This window comes from Argopecten irradians, chromosome 7 (genome assembly GCF_041381155.1).
Source record: "Argopecten irradians isolate NY chromosome 7, Ai_NY, whole genome shotgun sequence".
NCBI classification, from domain to species: Eukaryota; Metazoa; Mollusca; class Bivalvia; order Pectinida; family Pectinidae; genus Argopecten; species Argopecten irradians.
In genome coordinates, this window is record NC_091140.1 from 43,436,500 (window position 1) to 43,459,264 (window position 22,765).

The following is a 22,765-nucleotide window of genomic DNA, read 5'->3' on the forward strand; positions in this document are numbered from 1 at the left end:
TATGGTAACGGACAAATAGAGGTATTGTACACACAATCCTTAACGTTAGGCCTGATATATGTCTCATGAGGAAAGGCACGCTGCTTATTACAATATATAATTTCCATATGTAGTGAAACATGCCTTAGTGACCACCTCTGTATAAAGGCCACATGCTTATCAATATTACTCTCCTTATCCTAAATGGTCATTTATAGCATAACTTGAATTTTGATTGTACATTGTATTTCTACGTGACAATTTGTTTATCAAAACAAGTAAGAAAATTAATTCAATTAACACATTTTTTATTGTAGCTTATTTCGATCAGACTATAAATATTTTGCGTGTGTTGAAGAAAACAAAAACGAAAAATGTTTATTTTGCATTTATGTTTTGTGGCGATGACAATTTATTGTAATGTAAGGGCAAAAGAACAAACTCTATATAATCTTAAATCCATGGATTTTAGTTTAGGTTATAAGAAATTAAATAACCGATATGAAGTTACATACATAGGTATAGTATATTATTTTTAATTGTCGGGAAAAGATATGTAAAAAGAACTGTAAACTAGGTCAACTCGAAATTAAGATTTATTCATCTCTTGTGTTTGAAGCAGGTAAAATCTTATTTCGTCCATGTATTACAGATTTTTGTATTTCGTATCTGTGCAATATAATAACATTTTCGACAACATGCGTTGTGACGCAATATGGATGATTTCAAGCCATATATAGCATTACTTGTATATATAACAACCGTATTGGTCATTTGAAAACTTTTGTGCTTCTGAAATAATTCTTCTGTTATCCGAAAAAATATTTGTCAGCAGTATGTTAGAACAACTGATGTTCTTAGAATGGATTACCTGCCTTAGTACCAATTCTCTCCGCTAGGCTGCGCTCATAGATATTGTATTTTCGGAGCGAAGCCTACCGAAACGTGACACTGTAATAAGGCAATGACACAAAGTTATAGATTGTGAAAAACAAAACCATATTTTCGTTACGCCTGTCTCTGTTTTGTCCGAATCAAACGCTCTAAAAAAGCCGTTTAAGGACCATAAAGAGACAGTTTCTTCGCCGTGTCTGGCTATAGATGTTCAGCTAACGTTGCCAGACATCATTGAAATATTCCCAATTCCCGATACCAAAGCAGTTGTTTGACATTTTCATCAAACCAGGGGATAGTTAATGACTCCTACAATGTAGAAGCTTGTTTTTTTTGTTTGTTTTTTTTTTTTGAGGACGCTACAAATTAACTGTTTCAAACAACAGTCCCTTTACTATATACATCGTTGTATTTTTTATCTTATTTTTTTAATTCTTATTTTCTAAAACATTTTTTTCCCAATGATATTTAGAAAACTTGATATTAGAGCGATAATCTCCAGACAAAGCTATCAATTTTATGGCTGTGAATTGTGAAAATAATTAGAAATTGAATAATAGTTGTTTGACATGAAAAATAAAAAAAATCCCGCCACAAAAAGGAGACGTTTACAGGACAGTAATCCACTTTATTTTCGCATAAACAATATTTCGAATTTTAGTCATTTTCATTATATTTACAAATACATAAATTTGCGATCAAGTTGTCTGACAGACATTCGTTCATTCATATAAACATTTAAAACGCTTCTTTGCGAAAATCTCTTTCTCTCTCTCCCTATCTCTCTCTTTCTATCTATCACTCTCTCACACACACACACACACACACACACACACACACACACACATTCGCGAATGTTTGTATCTCGCGTAAATAATGCTGTTCCATATGCCTGGTGCACGTGAGCAAGAGATTGTTAACGTTGTTTGTTTACCAGCAGTGTGTTATGAGTGACATCGCGTGACAGTCTTGCGTCTTGGAAAGATATTAATTCCAGAGACTTTGAAGCCATTTTTGATGGACTGATCTAGAAGCTATCAAACGGTTTATGTACTTAGGTTCAAACAAGGGTAGAACGCTTTTACTGCTTGTCTGATCAATGATACGGGGTCTCAGGGAGATAATTAATTCTTAATTAGTCTCTCGTCATTTACATAATCTTACACAACACATGCACAGGGAGGTTTTGATAAAAATACACATAAACGTAGGATTATACAGGGGGATCTTACATGAGTGGCAATGTGATATGAAATCATCAAACGAGTCAAACGAGTTCAATAATTCGATATGCTACAAACCTTTAGGCGAGTGGCATATCAAATCATTTCACGAGTTTGATAATTTTCTTATCACATAGGCACGAGTGTAAGATTCTATTTATCACATAACTTTTATAAATAGAAATAAGACTACTTTAACTTTAAGTTTCGTCTCTAAAAAACAGTAGAAATCTGACTCTGATATGATGTTTCCGTCTACTGAGACAATCATGAGGCGTCATATCAAGATTATGACGTCAAAACTACAGGTGACGTCATAATAGTGTTATTACACATGTTTCTTACGATATTTATGACATGGCCGTATGACTGGGCTGGACGGGCCAGTTATGTGTGATAAGTCTGATTTAAAACAATTCAGATTAAGAAGAAAAAAGAATAATGTTCAAATCACAAAACTCATGTGTAAATGATACACAAACATTGATTTTTTTTATATATAATAAGAAAATGTTAACTAAAATGCATGTTCATGTTTAGTATATATAAACATATATAAAGAATATTCCATGAGCAATTAGAAGCAAAATCCCTGTCCCCTCTTGATGGAATATACAAGAAGGCATATCATTGCTGATTTGTATACCTCATATCACTAATCCGCATAATCACCGTAAATAAGGATATTTTGGCGAAGGGAAATTTTTGCGCTTTTGCATCAAAATAGAGTGGTTAAATTTTAGCGTGTTTAAATTTGGCCATCAATACAGGTAACCAACACTGTTGGGTACATGGTGAGCCGTTAATAAGTAAATGTTGATGCTTTGCTGTTATAGCAGATTCATCAGTAGATTTGCTTCGTAAGCTTGCCAAAATTCATGATATCTTTATTAATTCGTTACCGAGATATACATTGCTCAAAAACACTGAGGATCTGTGATGTTATTGAAGATAGTGTACTCTTATGAAGACAATGCATGATAACAATATAACACAATGTAAACGAATATAACATTATATGTATGCCCAAGCATATTACCACAAGTCCTTCTCGCCTCTTTGTCGCGAGTTCGAAACCCATGTGGAGAAGCTATTAGGTCCAAATAGTCGGGTCGAATACCCCCACCTTCCTAAAGCTAGCTAGCATATCCTTTAACTGCAACACTTGTGAGTATGATATTAAACAATACAACTTTGTCCAGGTCCTTCAATAATTGGTTTTTGTATCAAAGATCTTGATCATTTTTTATTTAACTCACTTCCTCCGCTAAGAATCTAATGCGAAAGCTCTGGGTTTTCTGTCTAACGCTAAGTCGATCGAGCTCTCTAGAAGTAGGTAAAGTACTAACACAACACTCTCAATAGTTGTTTTTGTCTGTGATATTAACACCACAAGTTACGAGCGGAAAACACGAAATCTTCCATGATTAAATGACAATGTTGTAAGTCAATTTCTAGGAAATTCACACCAAACAAAAGCCCATGGGGCAAACTACCATCTGCAAATACGGTTAGAACAGGGAATTATCTAACATGTCCTCAGTAATGAGTTTCAAGGGTTTGCATAACAATCGTCAATAGCAACGCTAACAGTGGTATCTGGGGAAATGGTTGACGGTGTTTCAGTAAGATGAATTAAGCAGAATTCAATTTAGTACATATTCATTTTATCGTGGTACTGTATTGTAGGCTAGCGTTCCATGTTACCGTATGCTATCGTGATGTGCAGTCGTTCATCTCGTTGACATATAGTTATAATCTAGAATGTGTGATGCTCACGTGATTTCAGAGTAATCTGCTCAGTATATATATCAGTAACTTTCCTGAACATTAGATCAGTGAAATAAATTTTCTGATTGACAATAATTGTGATTAAGAAATATTTATTTATTAGTAACGTTTCTTGCCATTAGATTCATCTATAGTTCAGTGAAATACATTTTCATTAGATTTTTGACGAAAATGTGATTGAGGACTATTTATGTATGAATATGAATGTTGTATAAAGCTAGTAATATACTTTGAGTATCTGTTGGTGTCTGATTTTGAAATATCCTTAAATGTTTATCGAAATCTCACAACAGACTCTGTTATGGCACATGCCGAGATTCTCCAAGCGTACGATTTAGAGGAGAATATCACAATGGACAGATTTTGTTTTGTGTTACACTTACGAATCACTAAGGAACAAGAAAAGAACAAAAGTTGCATACATTCCTCTATTAGCTTTCTGTAATTGGCTAAATGGTCGATATTCATTGGATTTGTCATGATACCGATATTCTTTCATGACCCAATCTGTTGCTAGTGAATTAACACTGTACCATTGTTTCATATCAATGCACGTAAAATGGTTTACCACAAAATAAATCTTAACCATTTTCCTTGAAAATATTGTGAAAATAAAGACGTGTTCGATTCTTCAATTCTTTTTCGTAGTATTTTTATTTCCGTTTTGTTTATCCAAGTAGAATATTAATCATAAACGCCTAAATCAAAATAAATAAATGTATCTGCAGAAAATTCGACCTTCTGAAGTCCATTTAGAATAAATTAGGTCTCTCAGTGATTTAAAATGTACTTAAGATGCAAGTTATACGACTCAGCAAATCTCTTCTTTATTCTGTTCATTCCGATTGTCGTCTGCAAATCATGCAGTTTGAAAGCCGCGCAGTGAAGCAACTGACAACGCATTCCCTTATGCAAGTTTTAATTCAATCCCAAACATCTGTTGATAATGCGGTTCCGTACTGATATCATTTTAAATGGAACAAATAATTGTTTCATTGTGGCACTTTATCAAATGCGATTTCCGAATATAATACCTTAAGAGTTTTTATAGAGTTTTACTAATTTTCCTGATCTAACAGATTGTGGTCGCACCAAGATTCCAGGAAGCCTAAGTTGCTCTGTTCTTGACACTAGACCTCGAGCTGAAATGGATTACTTCCTTTGATAATGACTTTGTAATTAAAGGTTTTACATGAATTGCTAAGAGAAGTATCTTTAATCAGTCATCATTTGTATTCTGGAAGAGGGGCACTTTGCCGAGTGATGAAGGTGTCTGATTTCTTCCACTGACCTTTTACCTTTGACATCCGAGTTGAGAGTTCGAGGCCACGAAGAACAGTTACAAAGGACATAACAATCCATTAAATAGTCATAGCTGTTAGTAAAACGTAAAAGCAAGCAAAATAGCATATCAATGTCTTTCATATCATCTCCCCTGAAGACTGGTAATTGACTGATCGCCAACTGTCAATCAAATCACAGAGCTACCGCACGTGACTTTGCCTTTTGGACTGTGTATGTTACTATTTTTGAGTAAACTTTTTTTGTGAATTTCAACAAGATAGAGATTTCGGCTGTGTGTCTGAATTACAGCTAAGTTATCAACGTGCTCCAACTGTTTGTTTATCTCCGATTCGAACAGAATACTGATTTTGAGGTGTCGAGAATTTCAGCAAATTAGAGTTTACGACTTTGTTTTTCGAAATACAGCTGAGTTATTAATTACATTGGGCTCCTGTTTGCAAAGATGCATAATAATTGGTCATTAAAATTAAACGTGGAGCATTCCGGTCTTTTACCAGAACTAGGATTGACGGGTTTGCACTTAAGTGGTTATTTATCAATCCCGAGGAAGTTGTTTTGTCGCACGTGTTTCAGGAATTAGGTGAAATCAGTTCCCCTCAATTGATGTTTATTAGATGCCATTTGTGAATGGTGTTTTGGCTTCTAACTTCCTCAGTTCCATTTATATTGTCTGTCGCATATCATAATATCAAAATACGTCGTTATATTTGCATGTCTGTTCTCGTATTTTAACACCCATTTCTTAGTCCTATTTTATCTAAGCATTGTTATAAGCGTTTTTCTTAATTTAATCAAGGTATGAAATAAAATATTTGCATACTTTGAGAATCCGCGAAGCAAACATTTTTTCATAATCGACGAAATTTAAAACATTGACATAAATGCTCATATATATTTATATATTAATTTGATAAAATACAACACGTTTAAATGCATTTTTCTATTGGTTTTGCAAGGGATTATTTTTCCAAATCAATACGCCACGTCAATGTTTTTAATGTAATGTCATGATAACGTGGGATTGTCGAGCTATTCTCGGATTATTTTTCATATTGTATGAACAATCAGAAAGCCATATTTTGTATGAAAGCAAAGAAATATTAATTATCAACGTATAACGCCATCTATAGCAAAAATAGTGTATGGGACATGTGTTAGAAGTGGAGAATTGTTGATAAAACGTTGTAAGTAAATCTCATAAATTTTATTTTCTTTAATGTTCAAATATTACATTCAGTATCATTACTGTGATATAACCATTGGTCAACAGTAATCATTTGTTGTATATTTAGGAAAAGGGTATAAAGGTTAATGTTACAAATGATCCAATGCATTTGTTTATAAAAGAATTACGGAAAGTATGTTTAAATCAAACTGCAATTCGAGACTACATAATGCATGTAAAGTGTACTCAAAGCTAACCCTTCCCAAACACCAGGTCAAATTGATAATGGCATGTGTTGGATTTTTCCTCTGTTTTCTAAGTATTTGGCATAATATTCTATTTAATGAAAATGTGTTTTTTTAAACTGTTGAAATTTTATCAAAAATAAGACTACGCTAAAAGGTACTAAAATCAGTATCCAATATGATATCTGTATTGGAGACTTACACATTCGGCATCATTACATCGAAGGAATATTAAATTGAAATGACTCAAAATAACGCTAGCGGCATATTAAGATTAGTGAATATTCGACAGCAATATCAGAATTTTTCTCCCTCTTTGTTTGATATTGACTGTATAATATATATATACACAAATGGCATTTTGTCCGCACAATATCAATACCAGTAGTGTAGCCTTCAATGTAAACACTTATGCTGTCGGTGTCCAGGGCTTGAAACAACACAGCCCAGACGGGCTAAGATTATACATGGGACATATCTACATTCATTGTCAACGGTTCGTTCTGATTTGCGTCCAACCAAAGCTAATTTGTCCCGACCCAAGGGACCATTTGTCATAGACTCCAGACAAAATAGCAAAGATCAATAGACGAGAAAGTTTTATTGACAAACTCCGATATGTTCTTATGTTGTAACCAGAACCGAGATAATATTCCTTATTTTCAAAATGGAAGGACAATAGAATTATGTGGAGAGATAAGCAGATAAAAAACACTCATGGCGACGAGCATATCCACAGATAAAGTAATATTTACTTAACAATAGACACATTATATTAATATAAAACTATTACCATTTGAAATTCTCTCTGGTAGCAACACGAGCATATCTGCTACTGTTGCTGGATCCTTTATCTACCACTCCTGTTGTTTATCTTACGTGATTTTCAGCCTCAGCATCCAAGTTTTTGTGCATGTTTTTAGATTTGCATGACTGATGATGTAGACCATATGTACCGTCACGTTTCCCAATTCAACAATTTGGTTCCCAGATGTCTGCAAACGTTAACAGAATTTTCCTTTTTTAATATTCATTTCATATTTATTAATTAATTTAGGTTTAGGTTTTCCTTTTTGATGACTTGCAAACCACACCAGTTAGTCAAATAACGAAATTAAATTTAGCGCTCTATTCATTTCTCGCTGATATGTTGATGAAGATCAGAAAAGTGATCATATCTCCGCGTTTTGGTTTTCGGACGAAGTTCGATGAACTTCCACAAATAGATCAAGGACGATACACTTGATAGATTCGGCATTGACGCGCTTCTTACAGATCAAATATTTGGGGTAATGGCATATCTTATCAGTATCGAACGTGCTAGGCCTACTCTTCACAATCCAATAGTTGTTATCAAAACTGATCCTTTTAAAATACCATACTTAGTCCGACACCACGTCGTTAACAATGTGCAATTGCGCACGCATTTTGTAAATATTGTTTGTTGACGAACAGAATAAATCATCAGATAATGTACATTATTGGATTTTTCATCCTTAATTATTACTGGTCTTTTAAAGTCATATAATTAATGTTCTCTTTGTTTCTGGCTTTCTGTTTGGCCTATTCATTTTTTTCATTCCACGATGAAAAAAAAATCGAGAATGGCGCGGAACCCCGACGTTATCGTGACGTCACAATAGAAACATTGGCGTTGCGTATTGATTTGGAAAAAATAATCCATTGAAAAAAAATCAATGGAATCATAAGTGGATTCACACAGTTTGCAAACAAAATTTCTTTCATACCCCGATGAAATTAAAAAAATGGTGAATTCAATTATTAAATAATCCTTATCAATGAAGTGTATACCGTAAACGGTCTTATTTTAGAAGTGGTTTTATCTTAGCTTTTTTTTAGCTTTTTTTAACGGCATTTCTGGTATTAAACCATCGAATTGCGCCAATATATATAAGCGCTAATAAATACTAATTTACAGTTTTTTGAGTTGGTGCTAAATTTTGAATGCTGATAATTTGTACGTGTAAAGTATATACGGTTGAGTTCAATACATTTTCCTTCTATTCTAGGTGATAAAGTCGTGGGCATCAGGAAGATGGCGATCTCGGACCTTACCGCAACGACCGGACTCCTTTCTGGAGAGGGTGGCCATGGGTGGACAGGACACAAAAGTTGGTCATGGAGATAGGAAGGCACGGAAGATCTCAGACATCAGGTGAGTACAGGTGTAGGTGAATCGGAGACAGCCAACAGCTTAGTTCTCTAAGGCTAAAATTCTTCCTTTTGTGTCAGGTCAGCACGGGTGGGAACGCAATTAGTCAACCAATAGAGTTAGATTCCGTCTGTTTTCGTATAGTGCGATTCTTGATACGTTTGGCTACTTGGGGTCTGACCCAATGCCATAAGACGAAACTTATTTGTCTGTATCTTTGGTCTCAGGTGAGTAAGTTTTTGCAATCGTGGGTCTGACAGCAAGTCATCAATCACAAAAATATTGTGTTAATATTAGGTGGAAATGACAGTTGTGTTGTGAGGTACACTTTATCCTCACAACTAATATTCTGTGTTACTGTTTTTAACAGCTATATTTGACTCAGTATTCAGTTTTAAAAATGGACATCTGATCCTTTCCGTCACAGCATTTAAAGCAGAATGAGTTAAGATCAGTGTAAAGATTTGATGAAGCATATTCTTTTTACTTCTTTTATTCTTGTTATCTTTTACTTTCTTCATTACATGATTGTCGACAAGTTCTTCAGCATCGACTTATCGTTAAAGTTTATACTCAAAAAACGCTGAAAAAGCATAACCGTCTCAAGAATGTTTAAAAAACAATCATAGTTTTTTCTTGAAGCTAATGGATCAATTAGTAGGAAAAAACCAACCCTTTCATAAAAAATTCCTTAAAGTATTGTTTTGTGATAAGGTTATGTTTATGTTGACTTATAATGGATTCGTTATGTTGATAAACATAGGAAATGTTATTTTTTTCTTTCGACCGCTTCGGAAATAATGCCCCTAGGTTGGAATATAAATCTCTTTGTCAGTGACGTAGTCTGGTGAGATCATGTAAGACCAGTTCTTGTTGGTCTGGTTTGCTGACAATCAGCTCGGAAATTGAATGTAAAGAATTGGGTCGCTCTCGGAAAATTGATTAACAACGCTGATGAAACAGCGCTTGACCTTGACGGCATGGTGACACATTTCACGATGTCGGTTGGTTCCTCTTATTGTGTGAATAGTATTGTGTAATTTAGCACATGAAACCAAAGAGGTGTCAGTACACATACTAAGGGGGCTTGTCAACACGATATCTCACGTACTCGGAGAAATTTCGATTAAACGACATCTCGTCATCATGTCGCACACTACTTATTGCCATGCGTGTACAATCCTTTTTCATTAGGGATTTTCCGGGTGTTTCAGACACAAAGACACATGTTTGTCTACTTTTAACATTTTTTGACATAATTTTTAAGGGCATTTCGTCACCATTTATCAGATAGGAATATTGTGACGCCAATATTCATTAACTCAGATACATTCTCACACCATGTGATATTGAAAAAATATAGTATCTGATATCACAATCCCCCAAAACCCCGACGCGTATCACTTTCAACATATCACAAGGGTTAGGAGGATATCAGGCCATTAAAAGTTTAACCACAACCAAAGCTGAAGGGATATTTATGACTGCTAATAAATACAAGACCGATTCGATAGGAGTTTGATAAGAAGCAGAAACGTTATTTCGGCATCGTGAATGACTGATGTATGTGTCATGTATTAGGCATACAATGATATCACAATACCAGTACATTCATGAAAACACTAAAGTACAATTGTTTTATTGAAACACAATAGATTTCTAACATTGTATCAACAGATTCACTAAATAATATACAGGCTAAAGGATCATATTTTTGTATTGTATTTTTTGAAAAAAAGTTCTCGTTTGAGATTCTGTATTAACCCATATTTGACCTAGATTCCATTGATCCACCAAAGAGTCGGGCTCATTACTATACACGATTCTCTTTCGTTTAAATTTTCCCACGTTAGTCCAATTTGACTTTAGTATGCAGTTTAAAATCATATTGGCAATTATTACTCACTCTCTGAATGAATATATCACCGACGGTTCAGGGAAAACATTGTTGGATCACATGCAAGGTCATCAGCCTGTTCAAAGAGCCACGTTTGTAAAGCATGCATACTACATTGGCGTTGCGTGTTCTCCTGTTTGGTATAAAGTTACGCTGTACTGACGTCACGGCATTTGCCACAAACATCTTATGTATAGTTTAAACGGTATATGTAATAGGACAGGGAATTCTAGAATGGGAATACATATAGTATTTCAGATCTAATTCCGTCTTTCATTGATTGTTCTCTGGGAAAATATTCTTCTAAATTGCATTTGTCTGCATCTTCTCAACCATCTATAAAGACCACTGGAATCCAATATGGCACTGCTCGAACATTAATCTCTAAGTAACAGACACAAATTTTGCCTTTTGAACGAGTCTGATTAAACGGAGGCTATCCTTTCTGTGATATATTAACACTTAAGGAAAACATTTGTCTGCAAATCCTTTTTTGGCTTTAGCGGTATATATAGTTTATCTAGGGTTACAAGAATGTACAAACATGCATTACAATTATACAGTGCCCGTATGTTAATGGCCTCTGACGTTATACCACTAGCCTTTCACATCGGGATAGTGGGTTCAAGGCCTACGTGATTCGTCTGATACTAGATGTTTCTTGATGACTTTATCACGGGAACTACCGTTTTTTTCTCAATTCAAGCATTATCCAAAAAATAAAGTCGTTAAACGGACATAAAATATATAAAGATATAAGGATTGTCATCATTAAGCATCAAGAAAAGAGGAGAAATTTCAAATTTATTAAAGGCATGAGTGTTTCAATAATTTGACTATCGTCGGTTACCCACGTTTATCAGCCTACGATCTGATATTAACGGCGCGTAGTGTTATTTAGACATTGGGTTTCCGAGAGTATAATTTGACATGGTATTGCCTATCATTTTTTTCTATGAAAACCAAACATGTAATTTTTACCTTTGTTCACTGGTTTATCATTCTCGTTAATAAACCAATTCATAAGATTGTCAATCAATCTTCATCATTCACCAAATACCCCCAATACAAATCTAGGCCACGGCGATACTCGCCATACAAATATAGGTCACGAATTTCATGATGAACTTGGTCAGTTGTGCTATGAAAAGTTAATGTTTATGTCACTTGTAAAAATTACATGAGGTAGGATATCTAGTATCGTTATTTTTATTTATTCATTTATTTACTCATTTCATTATTCATTTATTTTTTTATTTATTTTATCGTTATTTTTATTTATTCATTTATTTACTCATTTCATTATTCATTTATTTTTATTTATTTATTTATTTGATTTTAGGTACTGGAAGGGATTTGTGGTGGATCCGTCTCAGCGTTTCTACTACCGATGGCTTTTCGTCATCTCCATATCTGTCCTCTATAATGTCATCTTCATCATCGCACGGTCGGTGTTTTGGGAGTTACAGAAGAGTTATCTGTCCCTGTGGCTCGCTCTCGACTACCTCAGTGACGCATTGTATATCATCGATATGGGTATCTCCTTCCGAACAGGTGAGTCTAAAGAGTAATTCAGATACGCTCTAGATCATTCCGAACAGATGATTCTCGGAATTCTCTTTCGAAGCAAGAGCACAAAATATCAATAAAACCTAGTTATTTGTTGGTTTTTGCTTCAGGTTCTCCGGTTTTCTCTTAGTTCTTAAATCTGACACATCCTTAAATGATTGATTTGGATATTAATAGGACGCACAGCAAAAAAGCAAGCAAACAAAATAATTTTCGGAATATTTCTTTCATTACTAAATATTCTACTCTGTGAATATCGTATATATCTAAATCACCATAGCATATGATTTACTATTATTAGAGAAAGCGTTAGCAAAAAAAAAAAAGTATAAGTATTCACAGTGTCTTGATTTTCAATGATGTTTGTGAACTATTTTAACATATTTAAAATCACGTTCCGGAAGACTAAGCGTAATCTGCTTCACAAACAAATTAACTCGTATTGACAAAAGTAATATTCCGGTGACACCCGGGCTTTATTTGTATGCCTCTTTTTTTCGTTGTCACCGCCTGCTTTCGATATCCAACGAAATAGGCATATATATGTATTTTGGGTGTCACCTTAATATTACCTTTGTCAATACGAATTTCTATGCTAATGATAGTAATAAGTAATTTTATAATCTGCCTGGAAAACAACGAAATATCTAATACAGGAGAAAATCAGGTGATGCGTATGTTAATTACGATTTCTATGGTAACGGAACACATAAAATCAATATAACAGCATTATCTTTCTGTAATGGGTATATAATACAAACGATGGTATCAATTTCATGTGGATGATAGATCCATGGGGTTCAACTCAAACAATAAATGGTATTTTATACAATGTATTATGTTTATATTTAGATGTACATTTCTCCAGTTTAAATAAGAACCGACTGCTTCAAGCTAATTTACCAAACATTAAAAGTATATTGGTAATGCTACAGTTCATTACATGATTAGACAACAAAGAATAACAAAGGAATCCTTATTAACTATTAAAGTTTTAAGAGGAATGATTAAATAAATAAATGTAATAATTGTAATTTATATAGTGACGAAATGCCGTTCATTCGTTATTGATACGAAGGATCACAACTTCATATATGCAGTTATATTGTTGCATGACTGTGGCAGTATATTTCAGTGGGGCAGCACTATAAAATATTCAAGCATTTGCTCTATTGATAGGGGAAACAATTCTACACTCAGGTAACACATTGCATGTAGGGGATACCATCCTTACGTTGACCATATCTGTTAATAGGCTGTTAAAGATGTTCCAGCGCCAACGAATGATATTTTTCTCTATTAAAACAGTTAAAGATGTTCCAGCGCCAACGAATGATATTTTTCTCTATTAAAACAGTTGCATATTAGTATTTGTCGTCTGTTACAAAAGTAACTTTCTTTGCCCCATTACCACCATTGAAAAGTTTGAACTTCCTATTTTAATTCAAGATAAAAATCTTTGAAATAATCAATTGTGAACACATATCAATGACGCTATGCCCTATATGGAATTTAATACTGATTGTGCATTCACCAAAAGCAAAATAATCTGTATGTGTTTGCTACCAAATGAAACTAGCATAATCACACGGTTTGGCAGCTCTGGTGCGAAGAAAAGTTTACAATCATTGGATTTTATAGCTTAGATTTATTGTTCTACAAGACTGGGAACATAAATGTGTTCAAAATCGAGTTATACTTCCCATGAGACAAATAAGACAAGCGATTTATCATTCTGTACATTCTGAGATGTATTGTGAAATTTCTTATGCTTAAAGGATAATACTGTGTACAAAGGGCATTCAAACATCAAACTTAGACAACGAATTCAAGTATTTGCGTATCCACACAACAGTCATTTTACGTCCAAAGTTGAGTCTCGTAAGGTAGTAAAGACTAGCCAATTCTGTAATACTTATGTATAAGATCTAGCCTGCGGAATAAATAGCTGTAAGAATGGTTTCTTGAACTATGAGGTTTTTTTAAGCTTTGTTTTCCATTATGAACTAATACTTTGATTTAAAAATGATATACGAGAAAGAGTTTGAGATAGTGAAGAATTATCTTTGAAAGATTAGTACATGCTTTTGTCATACTATATTCAATTTAAACTGATAGTAAATGTGTTTGTAAGGATTTTGAGGTATTTGCATAAATTTTCTGTTTTATGTTGTGAGGAAAAGCTCACTGTATTGCTCACTGTATTTGTTGTGTCGAATATTTTGATAGTGTTGGTTCAAATACAGTAAATAAAAACTAATTATTGCTATATTTGTTCTTTAACAAGCATCCATCTAGATATCATTTATATTCGGGAACATTTTTTATCTTCTTTTTTTTAATAAAAAAATAACATTTTGAATTAATGTCCCAGACATCTTATACATCTGATGGCTGCCAAGGTGAGAACCTTGGGGTTAGCCTTCACTAATGTAAACAAAACCTATCTTTTTACAAACAACTCAAACGTCAAGCGGTATAATCCTGGTCAATGAAGATATACGAAGCCTTACGTATTTTATAACTAATCATTCAGGTCATGAAACACTTTTGAAAGATCCAGGTCATTTCAGGAAAACGTATATTTCATACATTTAAATAGTATCTATTTTCTGTATAGTGTATTAACTTTGATTAGGAATAATATTCATTTAGCAAGTTCGAGATGACGATGAATGATTGTGTTGTATTTGGTTTCGGGTTTTTGGACACAGAAGTCAACACACGTGGTTACTTTATTCTAATGCCCCATAATCTGTGACGTATTGCACATTACACAAACACCGCTATAGTGTGTACCATATAATCACTATAGTTTGTTTCATAGAGCTATGACTAACACTACAGAATGTTCTCTTGATATTTCAGGTTACCTGGAGGAAGGACTTCTTGTCCGGGACGCTACAAAGCTGAGGAAACATTACATGACCTCAACGATGTTTAAGACGGATATCCTTAGCATAATACCAACAGACCTGTTCTACTTTTTAATTGGACTCGATAAACCGGAACTCCGGTTTAATCGAATCATTCGATTTAACCGTCTCCTTGAGTTCTTTGACAGGACGGCTACAAGGACTAGCTTTACGAACATGATCAGGATCCTAAATCTGGTGCTTTATATCCTCATCATTATCCATTGGAATGCCTGTATATATTTTGCCATCAGTAACTCCATCGGATTCGGATCAGATTTATGGGTTTATCCAAATGTTTCCGATCCAAAATTTCAACCTTTGACCCGGAAGTATATCTATAGCTTTTACTGGTCAACCTTAACCCTAACAACGATTGGAGAGACCCCAGTTCCGGAAAAGGACGAAGAGTATCTATTTGTTGTCGTCGACTTTCTCATCGGTGTCCTCATCTTCGCTACCATTGTTGGTAACGTTGGTAGCATGATTACAAACATGAACGCCGCACGTGCAGAATTCCAAGGCAAAATGGACGGAGTTAAGCAATATATGGAATTCCGTAAAGTGTCGAAAGAACTCGAACAGCGAGTGATTAAATGGTTCGATTATTTGTGGACAAATAAAAAATCATTAAATGAGGAAGAAGTACTAGCAACACTTCCAGATAAACTTAAAGCGGAAATAGCAATACATGTGCATTTAGATACGTTAAAGCGCGTGGCGCTGTTCCAGGATTGTGAACCTGGTCTACTTGTGGAGCTTGTGCTTAAGCTCAAATTACAGGTGTTCAGTCCAAGTGATTATATATGCAGAAAAGGTGACATTGGTAAAGAAATGTATATAGTAAAACGAGGGCAATTAGGCGTAGTTTCAGACGACGGGAAAACTATCTTTGCCACTCTCAGAGAAGGAAGTGTCTTTGGTGAGATTAGCATATTGAATATTGCTGGCAATAAAAATGGAAATCGTCGTACAGCAAATATAAAGAGCACAGGCTACAGTGATCTGTTTTGTCTTTCTAAAGACGACTTATGGGAGGTCCTTACCCAATATCCGGATGCAAGAAAAATCTTAATCGATAAAGGTAAGAAAATCTTAAGAAAAGACAATCTCTTAGACGAAGAGTTGATGAAAAAGGTCGAAGCGCAGCAAGAAACGACCGAGCAAAAACTTGACAGGATAGACTCTAACCTGGACACGTTACAAACAAGGTTTGCCAGACTTCTTGCCGATTTTAATAGTACTCAACAAAAACTAAAACAACGAATCACGAGACTTGAGAAGGGAATGGTTAAGGATTCTGACGCCATTTCCAATCTTTCTTTTCTGGATTCATGATGGATGAGGCAAATATCCCATTCATTATGTGGTTATCTAAAACTGTGATCACTACATATGTCTATCAACATCGACTAAAACCACTTTTACAACAAAACCGTGGTCGATACGTATTCCGGCTCGGCCATTGTAAACAATAGGTCGAAGTTTAATCCATCTTACAAAGTCATTCCCCTTTCGTTCATTAATCAAATCTCATGATTTACCCGAAGGCGATCACGTCTTTGTTTGGAATGACCGATTAGCGGAGTCATTAATAAGGAACAAGAATAATGGATGCATGGTTTTCAATATCATTGGCATAAGCCTGGAAGTGACGTGACCGGAAGTGGGCGTTTCAAATATTGCTTAGTATATGCCAATAATGTCTTGTTTTTAATATAGAACCGTCCATTGAGATTATATTTAAATGTCATTACGCAGGTTTCTTGTTTATTTATATATGTAAATAATCGTCTGTATTGTCTATATAATTATATGAGGAAGATTTTCAGTCATAATTCAGTATTTGAAGGGTACAATTTTGTTACCATTGTTAAGGGATAAAATTCGTTATTTTCTAAAAATAGGTTACAACGGGAAGGGTACCTCTTAACAGAAATATTGCATTAAAGTAATTACAACTTTTTTAACAACAAGTTTTTAAATTATCAGTGAAATGCGGTTATCATGTTTTTCTCAAACAAACAAAAAAATCATAACAGCAAACTAAATGTACATGTATATCTGTTTCGGCATCAAACCTTAGTGATGCTGCAATTACGCTAACAACGACGTAATTGATGTTTATTTGAATGAGTTCTTAACTAAATCAAAATACCGAACTAATTGTTTTATGATATGAGATATATTGAATTCACTATTATTATACTGCACTTTGATTTTAGCTTCTGATTCACATCTATTTGAACAAAATCATGAGCACTCTATTAAGAAAGAATTACCGCTATTTTGACCATGGCTGTAAGCAAAAGAACGCAACATCCCCCAACGTTTTGTACCTGGGATAGCTGGAAAGATATATGATTGACCAATTAGAATTCTTACCTTTGTCACCTTTATATAGCGGACCAGTGTCATCTCCTTTGTCATACATTATCAAAACTGGAGTATTGAAATTGATATGGAATCATAACATATGAAAATCTGGCTTATATCTTCAGAATTTTATTAAGAACAATTCTCAACTCAACAGTAATTTATTATATAGGATTGTTAAAAAAACGCGAAACTAAACTGATCACTGTTATGAAAATGATGAGACAAATGAAACACAAATGAACCATTAAAACGTAAAATATTACACCATTATATACGATGTAACCATGTTAATATTTGAACAGTAACCGACGAAATTATAGAATATATTTATAACCAATATATCGTTCATGGTAGAATTCAGGATTTTGTAAATATATTGATTAAGACGACGTATGCATATACATAAAGTGCACTGTTTCCATGGTTACCAAAATATTATAGTTATTGTAAGAGTCATGGTGATTGGTTTAAGGAATGAATGACCTGTATGAATGTGAGATTATCATGAAATGTTAGAATATCGATGGCCCAATATAATTAAAATTAGACTCGTAATTCCGGTCCATCAGTATGGTTTACGTTATACTCCAAATGTATATAACCATAACGTCGTAGTGGATAGGAATTACAAGTCTATTTTTAATTAGATTGGTCGATGACATTTTTTTTTTTTTTTTGGGTTTTTTTGTATATTTGACGATATATTTGATCTGGTTCGTTATACAAAGCACTTATGTTTGTTTCAAAAACATATCCATAATGTCCCAATCAAATTTTCAAGAGTAAATTATTCCACATGCAACCATGCAATCCTTGTAAATATTTTCTCTTTGTTATTTTTAATTTAATTTTTGTCTATTGTTGAAACACTTGTTCACGTGGGGGAATGTCATCATCTGTTGAGTTTGAATTATACCATATTTGAGGCGTCAATATATAGAATTAAATATTGATCGTGGTATAAGGAAAACATTTAAAATAACTTTAATATATGACAATCTGATATGAAAAAGAGTATTGTATTATATAACAAACAATTTTTCTTTCTTCCGATTGAAGTATAACCACCAGTAAGCTCATTATGTACAGGGACGCTCTCTTCCATCAATTTACTTCTTATTTTTGTTTCCTTTACTTTTGATTCTAGATCTGTTCATAAAAATCGTTTTGCCAACAGGAAACTGTTTAACTACAAACGTATAGTTTTCTTAGATGAGTTCGTCATTTAAAATGCCATAGTTTCCTACCATGGTTAATATACATATAGTTTGATTTTTATCTTTAACAATGAGCATTTAATGTTATACAATTTATACATTACATTCGCGTGTGAGTAAATTTTGCGTATTTCGCGAGCGATAGAAAATCGCTAATATCAATCGTCTCGACAATGTTTAAAATATAACCATATGACTCTCAAAACATTGAATTCCGCGAAAAGATAGTTAGACTTGAAAACGCGAAAATAGGTCACCGCGAAAATAGGTCACCGCAAATTAAGTCAAGACGAAGATAGGTCACCGCGAAATTAAATCTCAGTATACAGTGAAAAGACTACAGTGATATTTTGTAAACAAAATGACTTCCATTGTCTTTATGCGCAAATAAATGTTAAGTTGTTAATATTTCCTTTGAATATTGCATTGTAAAGATTAAATAATTGTTTGTTATAACATGACCAACAATAGGAAGTATATGGCCTAAGTATGTACAGTAACATTGTTTTGAGATTCAGGAAATATTAAAGGATGGATAAGGAATCAGGCAGTAGGAAATGTGATTTACACATACAATTAGGTAAAAGCCAATGAAAGGAAGATGCAATGCCTATGTTGACAGTACTTTTTAAGCTAAAACGTTTGGTGTTTACTAATTATATGAAAATCCACGACTGTGAAAGACTCATATCGCTTCTGTTATGATGGATAAACTAGTGCAATTATATCATATACAATGTAGATGTATAAACCGGATATAATATTAATTGAGTTTTTCGTTCATTGAGCAAAACCATCAGCCATTGTGCTATTTAACAAAACCATTTAAAATTAACGTCATTAATTATACCATAAAATGGCTTATCAATATAAATGAACCTACCTTCTAATATATTACAACCATTAAGTACCTCTTTATTGCATATTTCCTTTAAGAATACCATGTCAAAAATGTTAATTGGGAATTCGACCACAGCTGTTGACACAAAAAAAAACTAATTTTCATATACAAATTTGATCACCTGAACGAATGAGATAAACTGCGAATACAACGCAATTGATTTATATGCATATCTAAACATCTTCGATGACTTTCTATTGGTTTTGGAGATTAGAAACATGTTTCACTCAAACAACGATCCAAATACACGGCTTAATCCTGAGGCAATCGCAGTGGATTATGACGCCAAATACTTATGGCATGATAACTATAACTATTACTTTAGAAATGATATTTCTCTAACGCCAACTGGTGCATACTCTCTATTCAGACTAACTTTAAAGTTAATTAATGATTAACTTTAATATATATACTCTTATGTTATATATCCATACCATAAAAAACAATTATTCAAATCAATCATGATAATTAACTTTAGATATTATATTTCTTATTCATTTTAGGACTCATCATTACACCGTTGTTTCAGCCAATCAGAAGCGACGTTACAAACGGCAATGCCATGTTGTCCTTTATGGGCGGATAGAATAAATAATTAAGCCAATGAAAATGCTCGTTACAAAGCAAAATTGAATTATAAACTTGTGTAAAAACTTATGGTAGTCTGTCTTCACACTTCAATGAACTTTAAGCCGCACAAAATGTAAATACATATAAATCATTGTTGTCACGTCTTACATGCATTAGAGTGAAAAAATATTGGGTAACCTACTTAAACAGGCATCCATATGTAGATTACACACAAATGAATGTCAAAATATGACAACTAATCCTTCAGTATATGGTTTCATGACTTTGGATCAATAAGGTAAAGTTACACTACAGTACAAATATGTATGAATGATGGTTACATGTATACATATGTATGTGTGAAATGGTGAATGTCGATACTAGTATGTTGAGATTGTAATTGAAGAATAAAGCGAAGAGCAGCATTGTTTTCAAACGAGACTCAGTAGAGAAACGTCCATATATATAATAGACTGGTTTTCTCCCTTAATTCTATTTTCTCCGCCAGATGGCGGATGCTGAGGAGAGGACCGGCTAAGCTACATTTAGAATAGTATGTATATGCCTCTGGAACAAAAGGCAAAACTGATTTCAAGCATGTAGAAGAGAGATATCTTATTGATCGAATTTTCCTTTAATATTTTTTACGAAATAATGAAATTATTCACCAAGGAATTGATCCTTCCAGCACTGAGATGATATGTTGTACTGATTATCCATTCAGAGGTTATCTGGGAGCACGCACATAACAAAAATAGTAAAAAAAATAGTAAGTGAGAGAAAAGCACAAAGGAGATAGATGCACTTACGATATTGTAAATACGTATCTTTAAAAATTACACAATGTATTGAGTATCTCATACAGTGATACAAAATTTGAGGATGTTATATATTTCGTTGAAAAAAAATAAAATTATTGAAGCAACCACTGTTTTGGGTTTTTTTCAAGAACGAATACCTACCGATTGAACATTAGAGATACAAGTACAACAAATGAAGTGATGTGATCATCACAAAATTTTCAGAGATTTCAGACACAAAAAGTACGAGAGAACGGGGTGTTTCGAATGAGGAAGCGTTTTTTGCTTTATCAACGAAGCATACCATACACATCTAGGTCACGGCGACACCCACCATACAAATATATATCACGGAGACATCTGCCATACAAATCTAGGTCACAGCGACACCCGATACAAGTACAATATACAAAGTAATTTTGATTTACCCATCATGAGAGATTGGTACTTGTCATTTTCTGTTTTGAATAGAATACCACATTTGCTTCTGAAATTGACAGTACATAAACGAGGCACACAGTAAGACATAAAACCTAAAATTATGTTTGGTAGTTTGCCAAACATATTTTTATTTATTTTTTATATTTACATCTACAATGTACTGCTTACATAATTAGTATAATGTGTACGAGCCGACAAACCAGGAAGTCAGACGACACATATTTAGAGTGTTACCAGTAACGTGACATCTTTGACATTCCCTTTAAACATAGTAAAAAATCGGTAACCGGTATTTTGCATCGGGTTAAAAATGTTGTAACTAATGTTTATAAAGTAGCATAAAGGTCAAAATTATCTACCAGTTAAAAGTAGCAGAGGTGTCAATTCCTTCTCAGAGGGCTAGGCTGATAATTAGTTATTATTTCCCAATTTGTAGGTTGCATGCATTTTCATTGTTGTTAGCATTGTGGTCTTTGTTTCTTTGGCGTAATCCCGAAGGGAATGTATGTGATATCGATGTACCGATTCATCGTTAGCGGGTGTTCAGATAAGAAAGCGAAGGAAACTACACACATCCATATACATACATACATGTATTTTATAGCATTAACATTAAGCAGAATTAACACAAACTAAACTAGCAGAAGGTATCATCATTAATTTAATCCCCTGAATACCATGGTTGTCTAATGTCAATGGAATAAAACATGTAAATTAGTGTAACTTACCATTCACTTACCTTGGATATTGCACATTATCAGTGTGAGGGCAGGCTTAATACAGGAAATGCCCGTCTCAGAACTAATCGCCTTGCACAATATAATCTGCAATGGTTATTTGTGTTAAGAAAATTATTTTCGTCAAAAGAGACAGTGAAACTGCCCTCCGTTATTCAGCAATGAATAAACTTTATGTTGTTTGTTTTCGTTGGGAAGGTAGCGTTTTTGTGCGTTTCTTCACAAAAAAAATGGAGAAAACCCCAATATTTAAGGAATAGATGTTTATTTGTTGAGGTTATGAGGGTATAATGATAATGGAGCACGTGTAAATTATAAGCCGGGGTTACATAATTTACACGTGCTCCATTATCATTATACCCTCATAACCTCAACAAAATAAACATCTATTCCTTGTATTTACAGTTTTTTAAGTAAATGAATATTATCAATTCCCGCGACAGTTGGATATTTTTTATTAAAATACATATATTTTTTCTCTCCCGTCATCGTCAACAAATTCGATTGAACAGCTGATCTAAATCTAGTCATTCATATGTTCCCGCCGAAAGTGGGGTCATGGTC

General features: G+C 33.8%; 1 protein-coding gene across 1 annotated transcript in view; it reads left to right on the plus strand.

Annotated features, from left to right (window-relative positions):
• The window catches only part of LOC138328530 (cyclic nucleotide-gated channel alpha-3-like), a 51,332-nt gene extending 33,272 nt beyond the window's left edge, over positions 1-18,060 (plus strand). The window contains exons 3-5 of the mRNA XM_069275372.1: positions 8,633-8,778; positions 12,015-12,226; positions 15,110-18,060. Coding sequence (XP_069131473.1) covers positions 8,633-8,778; positions 12,015-12,226; positions 15,110-16,494 — 1,743 coding nt within the window. The 3' untranslated portion in view covers positions 16,495-18,060. The remainder of the gene's footprint in view (positions 1-8,632; positions 8,779-12,014; positions 12,227-15,109) is intronic.
• The last annotated feature ends 4,705 nt before the right edge of the window (positions 18,061-22,765 follow it).